Source organism: Xiphophorus couchianus, chromosome 13, assembly GCF_001444195.1.
Source record: "Xiphophorus couchianus chromosome 13, X_couchianus-1.0, whole genome shotgun sequence".
NCBI classification, from domain to species: Eukaryota; Metazoa; Chordata; class Actinopteri; order Cyprinodontiformes; family Poeciliidae; genus Xiphophorus; species Xiphophorus couchianus.
Window position 1 is genome coordinate 17,082,965 of NC_040240.1, and position 13,494 is coordinate 17,096,458.

Consider the following 13,494-nt stretch of genomic DNA (forward strand, 5'->3'; position numbering starts at 1 on the left):
CCTGATGTGCTCTCCCCCCTGAGTGTATGAAAGAGAAATTTACTCATTATGCACACTAAATCCTTCAGTAAATCTGTACATAGGTGAGGAAACTTGGCATATACTGTGTATGTTGAGCTGTTTCTATGTGAAAAGGGATTTTTAAATGATACATTTACAAGAAATTAACATTTATTTATTTATTTTTTTTTACATTCAGTCATTAAATATTTAGCTGTGGGCTGCACTACTGTATTTAAACTGTATTCCTATGTGTAAATGTTAAAATTTTACTTCCAGATTCACCACCACATAAAAGCAAAACATTTGTTTCATTTCTATGTAAAATCCCTCCATTATTCTCTGAAGGGCAGACAAAGTTGAACATGTAATTTAGGTGCCTCACGGTTATATAGATCCTATTTATAACACTTGCACAGATATTGGATGAAGAATTACTTATTTTTTTAACCATGTGCTCAGTTTGTCATCGTCACAATGAGCTGCCGGTGGCCTCTTTGGCCCTGAGCCCTGGCTCTCTGTCTTCTGCAGATCCAGACTGCGGCTTTCTGACAAGGATACTCCTACACCTGCAGAGGAAAATGACAAGAAATACAATACAGCCAATAACCTGGCTGCTTCAGGCCAAGATGTATGCTTTAGCTATAAATCCATTGGAAGGTTGATAAGTTAATTGCCCCTGCTGCTATCTTGTCACCAGTGTCTAGAATAGAATAGTCTTCTATGTGAGTTATTCTACAACAAACGAGTTTTCTCAACAAGCACAAGGAAGGTAGCATTTGGACACTGGACAAGAAAATGAGTGCCCTCCAATTTGTGGAGCTGCAGAAGCTGTACATTTGTTGGAAGCTGTTTTTCAATCTGAGATTGAAGCAAAGCTGTATATTTTATGAATGTCAGATGGAACATTAAGCTGTAGTGTGGTGGTGGAGGGATCGGCTTGTGTCTTGTCACTTCTCTGCAGTGTCACTGCGCTGATGACAGTCATGTGGCCAGAAGTTTTAAATACTTATGGCTGAAAAGCTATTTGCAATGCAGATGCTTCTCTGCGGGGCGCTGCAACAGAAAGATACATTTATCTTCTTCCTTTGTTTACTGATGCACCTACACATGCACACACATAAGCACAAGAAATGTGAAGGTCACACACGGGCGTTTATACTCACTCCACAAATACTCATGGTTTAGTAGCCACATAATTTATCCCAAACTCAGCTGCTGGTGGTGCGGGGTAAATGGAGGACAGAGGAATGCTTCCCAGTCGGGATGCTCTCCTTTTGGTTTGGAGTGTGACCAAGGCGGTCTTGGCTTGGCCACAGTTAGTCATGGATGCCTTTTTCACTTTTGTAAAACCACTGGTCTCTGCCTCAGTGTTTGTTCAGTGTACCACAGCCCCCCAAAATTCAGCACCCACCCTGCAAGGCAGAGAGACTTGTCGCAACTACACAAAGATGAATAGCTTCTACGAAGTGAAGGTTTTACTAAATGCGTAAACGAATTACCAAACAGAGATGTCCATATTTAATGTTAGGCTCTGTCCTTTCTAATTTAATCATTTTTACTTTTAAACCATGTTCAAGCTTTACTGCACGCCGATAATCAATCAAAAGGCTTTTGACTCTTAAAGTTTTCTTTTGTTTTACCTTTTTCTAAATTTTCTGCTTACGTTTGAATAAAACGATAAATACAGATCTAGCTAACATGTTGACTTTACCATGTTAGTGTGTGCTTTATTTTGTTAGTTCTTTTTAAAAAAAGAGCTACAATTTATTTTATTTCAAGAGGCTTACAATATAGTTAGAGCTTTTAGTTGTAACTGTTGCTGTGTTGTATATTATTAACTAATGTTACCTCATAAAGCATAACTGCCAAAACAGACTAATGTTAGCTGATATGCTAGCACTAATTAATTTGCTAATGTAGCCTAGGTATAACATTTCATTTACACTTGAATGTAAACTTTTTATGACTGACACATTTTAATTATAAAATTATCCTTCAACCAAGAGCCTCTGATATGAAATGATTTTGACAGACATCTCTCAAAAAAAGATAATCTAAAAGGAGTATCACTTCAAAACTATATATTCTTTATACCTAAATATGCAAAATATGAGCTTGAATATTTTTAATAAATTGTGTTTCTAAACAGATAGATTTAGGCAGAATCAGCTTTAAACAAAACTACACTTTAATTCAAAATAATATTTGTGAATTCTCATGTGTATTACAGTCTATCCAACGTTTGAGTTATTTACATACATGTAACCAAAGTAATTAATAATGTTCACATAATGGCTACTTCAGAACTTACTTAATGGTTCACAAACATGTAAACAATTGCCTGGCAGTCCATTGTAAGTCTCTGTAACCTGACATTGATTCATTATTCATGCTTAGGGCATTATTATTCTATTGTATGGGGTGTAAAATGGGATCATTAGTGCTGAATATGAGAATGTGAAAAATTGGTATATTGGGGAGAATAATAGTGAATGTTGTAGGCAGGAAACCCCAAACAATCCTGACTATTAGCAGATAAAGAATAGTCATTTCCCCAGAAGTAATTAGGATTAGCATAATTTGATGGTGAATGCAAGAATGATGCAACGTTGATTGATACGTCGATTCTTTCTGTAATGAGTCCCTTATCTCCGCTCTCTGCTGAAGACTGCTGCGTGTGCGTGGCTCGAGGTGACATCCACTGTGCTACTCCACCTTCTTAAAGACACTGTGTTATGGAGCACCTTGCCTCCTGTACACACAAGCACATCCACAGAGCACAGAGTAAAGGCAAGGCAAGGGTAGTACAGCACTGTCATGTAGTAACTGATTGAAGATGGTCCTTTTATCTTGACAGGCTACCAGTTAGAGCCAGACCAGGAAATATGATATGGCAGCTCATGTTCTCTTTATTCCTCTCAGACTGTCTGTGTGTCTGCACATTACTCTCTGTTTGTGTGTCTGTGAGAGGGAGTGTGTGGTGGTGTCATTCTCCCTGTCTGCACGTGTCCTTCAGCGACTCCGTGTGCATATTGGTGTGCAACTGCACAATATTATCAGCAGCCACGCATGTAGTCCGTCACTTTGAGCTGCTTTTAAGTGACAGCAATCGATTGGGTGTTTGTGTCTGCGCAGAGGCTTCAAAGCAACACCTTGCCCCCTGCATCCCTCTTGAGATTGTAACTTAAGAAAGTGCACTTACTGAATACAGAGGCAGTGCAACATTGACTTGAGTTGAGAAACCTTTCTTTCTGGCAACATCTGCACTCATCTTCATGATGATGTGTGTCTTTCTTAGGTGTCTAGCATGGCTTTTTAACTGTTTACAACCTAATTGACTTTTTCTTCAGCTAAGTGACTCATCAAGGATCATTGCAGCAGTAAACATCCCTGTTATAGACATTGCACTTGGCTAAAATGCATATATTTAAATGTTGACAATTTTTGGGCTATTTCACAAAAGCATAACGTTTCTCACCTCTGCCTTTATATTTTTTCTAATATTCCAAAGATTGTGGACGACCTGACATATGGAAAATGGCTATTTTTTAATATATCAAGCATGCTCTTTCAAATGATTTTGTCAAATTCATTGAGCACTTAAAAAAATCTTTAAAAAATTGTGTGTTGTGTAGGGTTAGCAGAACTTAAGATTTGTAGCAACTTTAAAATTATAAATTCATAATTTTGTGAGTTCAGGGTTAGGCAATCAATTTTAATCATCTGAATATACAATATTTTCACATTTACAATTTTTTTTAAACCTGCATTTTGAATCTGCAAGTATAGTTCTCAAAACTGATGATAAAGTCACTTAATGGAAGATATTTATTCACGAAAGCAAGTTCTGTAAAGGTAACTTGCCTTCATACAATTAGTTTGCATATAAACATCTCACCTTTATGGAGTAAAGCAAATAATGTTTTGAGCTAAAAAGGTTTCTGCCCAAAACATCTAATGACAAGAAAAATATAAAGACAAATTCAGGTTTTATTTAAATCGTTCTGTGTTGTGTTATACCACTGATAGTAAACAAGCAAATCTTTAATTAGTTTTTAATTATCTTGGTGTCGCTTGTGCTAAAAAATCCACATGCAGCAAAGCACATGTTGTTCTTGCAAAGGTGAGGCAAAGTGTTAATTGTACTTCTTTAATAAGTTTACTTATATAAGTCAGGATCTGAACCAACCACTTAGTTTTGAGTAACAAACAGATTTATTTTTCTTAATTTTACGGTCTACACCTCATATAAACAATCCTAGAAGCAAATGGCTTTGTGCAGTTTAACTAATTTTGGTTTTGTTTGCCTGACATTATCAATAAAAAGGCCTGAATGATAATAAAAGTGCAAGATTTGTGTTGATGCACAACAAAGCAAGAAATAAATGTAAATCCTCTGTCTTTATGTTTGTCCAATGAATGCTGGCTGGGAACTTTTTAAAAGCTCTAAAAATGTCTCCAGCTGTCTCCAACAAAAGTACTCATGATAAACAGAAAATAAAAATCCTACTTTGCAGATAAATAGTCAGGTTCTAACAAGGGAAACTTTGTGGAAAAAATAAATACGTCACAAAAGCTTCAGATATATAAAAATATCTATTTAATTCAAAAGAATATGGTACTGAAAACTGAATACTGTATATTTATTTCATTGCAACATTTAAAATAACCGATATTTGTTTTTAATATTTTCTTTTAGACCATTTTGTCTCCGTACATTTAAAAATCAACTTAAAATAAGCACAAGTACATTTTTTACCTTAATCCTCAGTCTAAGTTGCATAATTATTTAATATCTAACCATCTTACTTTAAGCTTTCCTTGAAATCCTTTGGATGAGTCAGAATAATTGTAGATTCATTCAGCGAACAACAATGATAATCACTCAGCCATTCTGTCTGATAGAAGCACAATTTGATGATTTGTTTCTGCTCCTCTTTGAGTTATGAATCTCCTTTTTCTATTGCTTAAACCTGTAATAGTTTTATTTTGTGGTTATAATATTACACATCATGGAGTCATTTTGCACATATCAGCCAAAATAACTGCACAGTAAAAGAGCAAACTGGACCTACTTCTGCTGCCAGTTCACATAGTCAGTTGGGTCTTCTTCCACTGACCCCAGAAAATATTTTTCTTCCCTCTGTGCACTTATTCTCTTTCCTCTCTCTCTCTCTCTCTCTCTCTCTCTCTCTCTATCGCTCTTTATCCCCTCTCTCTCTTTCTCTTTCCACCTCTCAGAATATGGGTCAGCATTTCCAAAATCCTCATTCTGTTTAAAGTTTGATAAGTGCACTCCAGGTGGTAATGGGGTGAATATTAAATTTGTAATCAGCAGTTTCAAGTGTTCACTATTGGAATGTTCTGATTATTAAAGTGAATCATTTCCCAGAAGGGCCTCAGTTACATTACATGCTTCGCCTAAATGCTGAGTTAAAATACTCTAATGAGTGGAACTAAAGGGGAATGGGGCTTTATTTATATTGTCACCTCAGTCAAATTAAAAAGATCTAAATTCCATCATTAGTGGGAAGAATGAGAATACAGTCATACAGAGCCTCTGTATAAAAATAATGTGGCAGGATGTGACCTTCAAATGTTATGGTTGCAAAATGTTATCTGTGATGAGTGAAAAACGGATAGTAAAGTTTAAATAAACAAAAAATGATTACTGAATTAAAGGCACAATTGAATGTTGCCATGATATGATCAGATATTGCATGTAGGATGCTGCACTCGAAATGTCAGAAGACATTCAGGTAATGATCAAACTTAAATTTCATAAGCTAAGAGCTGTGGTTTCTAAGTGTAGCTTACAGTATGATGCAGTTATTTTAGAGCGTTAATAGGGAACCGGTAGGCTGACAGTGCTGCTGAAATTTTATGCAGTGCTAATAAATTCACAGCATGTAGACAGAAAGAGATCAAGATGTCTGACATTATGGATTGGGTTATTTTGAAAAGCTATCTTATCAAAAACGTCTGGGTTAAATGCTGTTTTAAATCACTGTAACCGTTTCCATCATCTATAGGCATTTCCAGATGATTGATCGTGAACACATATCCTCAAGTAGTTTTGCTTTGCTGAGGCTTTCCATTTTATGTTGTAGTACGCTTCAATTCCACAATATATCAAAGGAATTTGTTGCGATTTCTGTTTGTTTGACAGCTTTACTTAAATACGTCAACTTCTGCTTGCCACAGTAGTCGTCTGATGAGGGACAAAATGTCCTTTAGCCACCTTAGCAAAATTAAGAGGGAAGGTTGTTTGATTGTTGGCAGTCCTTTTTAAAATATTTTTAGTTCTATTGAAGCTATTATTATTTACTACTAGCATCTTATAATTCTGTTAAGTTATACATTGCAGTAAATGGGTCGCTTATCACATTTCTGGACTGTTCACTTTTTCTTGACTCTTTTCATGTAGAGTTTAACGGTGTCTTAGGAAATAAGAAAGAGCTCATGGTTGGCAGACTTTGTTTTGGGCTTTTTCTTCAAAGTATCGTCATGTATGCTGTTTTATTTTTCACAGCTGGTCTTAGTTTGACAATTTTACACCCGCTTTTCATTATTAAATGAAATAATATGAATTATAAATTTGTAAAATAAGCATGCTTTTTTATTATTACATTTGATAATTATATGCCACTTTGTCAACCTGTCACATAAAGTCCTAATAAAATACATGAACATTTTTCGTTCTAACATTATGTGTGCCTGAGTGAGATTGTTTTTTACCCAAATGTGGGACTGTGACATAGACATCGACCAAATTGTGCAGTTGTAGCCAATAGGAAAATTCAACTGCAGTGGCCATCCTCCAACCCAAAGAGGGCAGCACTAAGATGATTTTAAATATCAAAATGTCATGATTTGCATATCATGACATGACATAACTGCAAAAACAGTTGATTTGGGGTTTAGATAACATCCAGTTGATTTAAGTAGTTTCAGATTAAAATGTTCCCCAAAAGAGAAACATTTTTTCTTTATATGTACATCTCACTAAATTTTTGTTTTTTTGTTTTCAGTTTTTAATCAAACTCCACCACAGACTTATATTTGTCATGTTCTTGCCACTGATCTTAGTTGTCATTTAGTGTAACAGAACAGTTGGATGCACTGTTTAATTACAGGTACTTGAAAAATAATGGTGGATGAAAAATTACCTTTTGTGAAAAAAAAAGGGGAAAAAATCTGCCTACTTGAATCAGGACATATTACTCTGGCTCTTCATATTTCCACAATTAAAGAGCCACCCCTCCTAGAGCCACTCTAACAGCTGGCCATTAATCAGTCCTCGCGCTCGATTTCTCTTCCACCACAGGTTATGATTTTCACATTACCCTGCTCTCCCTAACAGCCATCCAACAGGAAAATGACCCCTCTCCGCTACCGCAGCACAAATGAGAGAGAAAGTAACACCATCTCTATTTGTATAAACCGTCTACATGTATGACAGGATAAAAGTAAGTTTTCATGTGTACTTAGACATTTGTGAGTTTATGCTTAACCCCCTCCGATGGAAAATCTTGCAGCTATTATCCTGTTCTAATTACACTTTCCTCCTGAAACAGTGGATCAGAGGGCACCATTGACTGCTTTTAATCCGCCACCAAATTTTAATTAACACGGACGTGACCCCCGTCTCTGATACATCCCGCAGAACGTCGGGATCACAATAACTCATAAATCACAGTCACAGATTTCATTCCCCCCCTGCATCCCTGCTTTGATGAATTTCCAGATGGGGGCTGGTGACTGTTAAGGTCGACAAAAATATGAGAGACAGACAGAGAGGGAAAGTGTTTTGGAGAAAGAGATGGATAGAAGAAAGCGGTAAGAAGATGAACAGCGAGGTTAAATTCTGGGAAATTTATAAAGTGTCTTTATGAGGATGAGAGAGGGAGAGAAATGGCAGCTGCTCTCGTATGCTGTCAAACTTTGGGAGATTTGTTACCAGAGAGAGGATTATGGAGGCTGTGAAATGGGGTTGAGTTAATATGCTGGCGATTGAGGAACACGACATGGGTCTGCCAGCGTCAGTCTCCAAAAATCAAAAGGCTGAACAGGAGAAAAGCGTCGTTTTGAAAAATTAATGAACATTTCTTATGTTTATGCAAGTATCTGCGATATTCTTTAATCAGTGTTTTTAAATTGTGGACTTTTCAGAAATGATCATTACCTTAATTGAAATTAATGCATATGAGGTGTCATTAAACCACAGCCTGCCACAAACAGCTACTCAGTGCGCCTTTGTTTATGGGTGTTTGCTCAAAGTGTGTGCAACTGTGTGTGAATTACTGGATCAGAGTGTGTGGAGGTAGAGGTGGGCAGGGTGCCGGGGTTTGTTATTACTAAATCGCTCATCCATGCTACTAATTAAGATGCATAGCATCCCCCTATGAACGTCAGTGTCGCTAATTATCAAACAATGTAGTGCTCACCAGATATGAAAACTGGCAGCCTCTGTAGTCATGTTACCAACCTATTACTGCTACAATTACCAAGTGCTCGTCATTCTCCTTGTTAGTCATCTGCACTCATTTTTTCCTAAATAATGTTTATTATTTCTGATTTCTTTGCCTTTTTCCCCCCCTTGTTTTTAAAGGGTATGGCTTTGTGGATTTTGACAGTCCAGCTGCAGCTCAGAAGGCCGTGTCATCTCTCAAAGCCACTGGGGTGCAAGCCCAAATGGCCAAGGTAAGGAGGGATTTTTTGTTTCACCAGATACTGAATAGACATGTGTCAGTATGAGGTTCTCAAATTTTAATTTTGAAGAAACATCACAGTTTCACTGTATTTACACATAAAATTAAAAGAACAATTTGCCGTTACATAAAACTGAAAAGCAACTGTTGTTCAAATTATTGGTACATCCATCATTGATTTATGGATGTTTTGAATTTAATATTTAAGATCAAGTCAAAAATTAATCTATTTCATAGATGTTGGATTAGAAATAAGAGCACCACTGCCATTTTTGTGACATACTCATCCCTTATCAGAACAGTTTGGTTTTGTTTATATGCCTCATTGTAATGGCGCCTGCAATTGCACATCACTAGCTACAGCAGCTTTGAGACACCATCCAATCCAGTGACTATATATATCAATGTGCAAAATCTACCATGCAGAGTTTTACGATTCTGAAATCCCCAAACTGACAGAATTATACAGAACTCATATTAATTAGTCATGCGGTCTACTCACGTTGAGCCTGCAGTAGGCTGCTTCACAGCCATGCTACTCATAGCTTATGTTTTTATTTTAGTTAAAAACAGCGCTGCTTCAAATGAGTGAAAGTGGGCACTCCTTCAATTTCCTCGCTATTGCTTTTCAGAAATATTCAAAACAGCTTAATTTATCTTTACTGTAGGGAAGAGAAATGTAGAATCTTGAAAAATGGTAAAATTTGACAACATTTTGTAGACGTTTTTAAACCATAAACTTTCGTAACTCTGGTTACCTTTATACTATGAACCGACCGATGCCTATTCATATCTCCATCTCATTGACACATTTAACGCATTTAAAAAATGTAGATGGATCTCTGAGGGTCTCACAAACATTCAGCTTTACACCATGAACACACTTTTCCTGGATGTAATTATCTGCAATATGTTGCAGTTTAATAACAACTTTTAATATAAGAAAGCCTGTTTATTGTGGATTGTAAGCTGCTTTGTCTTTCTTTCAGACATTTAAAGGTGACTGTGGAGTATGTACATCTGTTTATTTCTGATGCTTTGTGAAAGGACAAGATGTGTAGAAATAAGGATGTAGTTTGTTTCAGAGAGGTGATGTGGGCTGAATGTTGGTTTGCATGTCTGCTTGTGTCTGAACTGGATCTGCTCTGTGAACTTTGACCGGCCTGGTTAGTTGTGTTGTGCCGCATTAACAAAGCGTTAAAGTAGAAGCAGATGAAACAGGCTCATAGAGACAACAGTAAGTTGTTCAATGAAGGCCATGTTGGCAAGCAAGCCTAACTGGTGAAATTACACACGGACCACAACATGATCTAATTTGCATCTTAAATATAGAATCCTAAATCTTTCTGGCACTTTGACGTGACTATAATGTGATTGTCAGCCTGACAAGAAATTAAATTCTACAGTTTTTTATTTCATTTTTACATTCTATTTAACAGATGCATCTCACAAAATTAGAACACAGTTTAACATTTCATTTATTACACAATGGTCACCTTCAATTTCAGTTTTTCCTTCCACAAAACATTCCATTAAATTACTTTGATACAACCAATTCTTCAGAACCAATATTTTTTGGTTTTCCCTCTTTGTTGAGGGTATTGGTGACCATCTGTGGTTGATGTTTATCACGTAGGTTATAACATAACTTTGTCTTTTAACAGTCATTTCTTTAGTTGTCAGTGTAAAATTAGTTTTCTGAAAAAACCTTTAATTGTGGGTTTCATTAGTTTGAAGCCAAAATCTCTAGAATTAACCAAAAAGCTTGAAATATCACACATCATATCACCATCTCATTCAGGATGTTTGCCTTTTGAATTGATTTACTGAAATAAATTACTCTTTCAAGGATATTTAATTTCCTTCAAATTAAAATTTGAATTTCAATTTGTATTTCCTTGTTAGTCGAACAACGGTTGATGTAAACAAAGCCCAGCAGGAGCCTTCCTTTGCGCTGCTGCGGCACCAATGAAATGTTCAACAATGTCCGAATATCTAAATAGGTGGGAAATATGTCGGCAGCATTGAAGCAATAAATATGGTGATGACTTTGAGAGGTGCACCATGAGTGATTTTCACAGATGAGATGTAAGCATTTGATCTGATCCCAAAAATCCCCTCCCACCCCCCACTCTTGAAGCCAAAGAAGGGCTGATGAGATGGAGAATGGCGCCAGTGAAGATGGCAGAATTGATGATAACGATGAAGGTGGCGATTATTTTGATCAAATGGGATGGGATCTGACAGGGGGAGATGATATCCCGCGTGGTGCTCAGGTGTGCCATTTCTCAAATACACCATTTGGCCGTTTCCTCTCCCCACCAGTGTCCTTCTTCCAATATTTATAAGAGGGCAGGCTCTCAGAATACAGATAGGATCTTTGTCCATCTCATTCTAGGGCCTTTCTTTGCATTGCTCACCTATTCTCTGTCAATATTTTCATCTGAGGGGGTCCTGTGTCCCAAAACAAAGGAGCTGACCTTTTTTTGGAGAACCTTTGTTTGCATGTGTGCGTGGGCACATTCATAAAATCATTTTTTATTAGCATTTATGTATAATAGTTGAGCTTTGAATGCCCCCTTGCTCTGTTCATTCAAATAGAAAGGCCAGCATTCTTTTTGTGCTACAACCCTGTGCCTTTATCACACTTGCGAGAGACATTAAGGAGTAGTTTGCTTTTATAGACTCCCTCTGCATCTCTCTAATGTCTCTTTACCAGGTATCACAACCATCACTCTACCAGCTCTACGTCCTAATGCCTCCCCATGTCTTTTTTCTCTTTGCCTTTTGTTTGATGCCATTTTTACCCTCTGGCATACACATTAATACCCATCTTTATTTTCACATCCACTACAGGTTGCCTAGCCAACATCCAATGAGAGTAATTTATTCCCATCAATAATTAAGTCTGCTGTTTTTGGGCCTGCCTGTCTGCCAAATTGTTTTTGATGCCATCCATTTTCGGCAACATCTTTTTTTTTATATATTCATAATTTAATTTAAAAAAAGAAGAGAGCTCAGCATTGACTTTCGAATATAAAATATATTCAAATATTTGTTTCCTGTTTTTTTATCGTAAAAAAAAGATTACTGAGAAATACCTCAGTTTAAATTTCAAATATTTTTAAAAGCATAAAATCATGTAAGTATATATTTATATATATGTTTTTAGTTTGTAAATGTTATTGATTTCTTTTTGATTCAATAAATACATACAGTGAGGAAAATAAGTATTTTTACAGCCGTATTTTGCATAAGAGGGAGAAAAGGCAGATGAGTTCTGGATTGAATCTAAATCAGGAAGAAATCACCAACGCCACCACTTCCATATGAGGAACATTCTTCCCGATTCTCTCGCTGCTCTTGCTCCATTTTGTCACATATATCTCCCCACAACAAAGTAATAAACGAATACCAAGTTAGAGCCAGAGGCTTTGAGCTCATTAAATAAAACCGTCACAGTAATCAATTTGTGCCTTTTTCTCCTGCTTTGACGCCATTAAAGCTCTTTTATTAAGATGCCTTATTTTAAACACAGCTGCAAAGGAGGCAAGAAACGGAGGAGAAAGAGAAGCCATCATTTGATTTTTCTCTCTTCCTCCTTTTCCAAAGAAATAGCTTGCTGTCTCTCCTCTAACTCCCCTCGGAATTTAAAATACCAAGGCAGCAGAGATGAAACATTGCCTTCTTTTTGTCTTTCTCTCCCCTGGGGACGGTGACAGTGAGAGGGAGGAGAAGCGCCATAATTAAGACACCTAAAGGACACTTCCCCCTGCACCTCCCTCCTTGTCACTCACCTCCACACAAGCCACAGAGAAGAACACTTGGAACATGTCCAGGGGTGCAAGTGTGGGGTTGTTAGTATTTGGGTTTGCCTATGAACCCGACACTATGCAGTATCAGAGCTTGATTGGATTCTTACATGCACAGTAAAGGTAAAGTTAGGTTTTTATCCTAATTAGTACCAACATATGGTTTTTCTGGTGATCCGTATATGAAGCATGATTTTTGTAGTGATGAATAAAAGTGAAGTAGTGCAATTCAATAAAGACATTTGCAAATCAAATGTGTGGTAGGAAGCCCAATCATTGTTTAAAAGTTGTTCTTGCATCCTGTCATTAAATTTTGTTATACAATTATTTAATGATAAAAATTATATTTGGAAGATAAGATATAATAAATCAATATGGAACACTTTAAACTGGAGTCCAAATTTCATCGGACTGTTAGATAATTCTGTATGTAAAATAGAAATGTTTTACAAAGTGTATCTAAGGAAGGAAAAAGCAAAAGTTCATAATTATTTGCACTTGATGAAAAGAGCAAACAAATAGGTTGGGTGTACTTTTTTGTAGAGAAAAATATATTTGTTACTTTTTTTGTTGTTAATCATTCTTCAGACCAGAACTGAATGAAGACAGCTGCTGACCTCTGTCAAAAATGGTTCTGGTTTATGTTCAAAGCATTTCAATCTTCAAGCTTTTTGTGCAGGGTGGAGTAGAACATCTCGCTTTTTGCTTGTTACTGTCAGTTGTCAGTCAGATGTGTATGTTGGAAAAAAAGTGGGACAAATCCCTGAACATTTAAGTTTTTAAAATTAATGTCTAGCTGTCCTTGTTTTGTCTGGCATAACACAATAAGGTGTGTTAGTTATGCTACCGGAACAGCACCATCCCCAGTGTTAACCTTTCCTGTTTTGGTTGACTGGCTTGTCGGGGACACAGGGGAAATGCTTCCTCCAGTTCTGACACTGTCCGTTTCGGAGTAAACTCCCATCAAG

At 36.7% G+C, this 13,494-nt stretch overlaps 1 protein-coding gene across 7 annotated transcripts in view; it reads left to right on the forward strand.

The window, feature by feature from the left end:
• rbms3 (RNA binding motif, single stranded interacting protein) overlaps positions 1-13,494 on the forward strand; it is a 324,043-nt gene that overhangs the window by 157,857 nt on the left and 152,692 nt on the right. For all 7 annotated transcript variants that reach the window (XM_028035462.1, XM_028035463.1, XM_028035464.1 and 4 more), the window contains one exon: positions 8,615-8,706. In XM_028035462.1, coding sequence (XP_027891263.1) covers positions 8,615-8,706 — 92 coding nt within the window. The remainder of the gene's footprint in view (positions 1-8,614; positions 8,707-13,494) is intronic.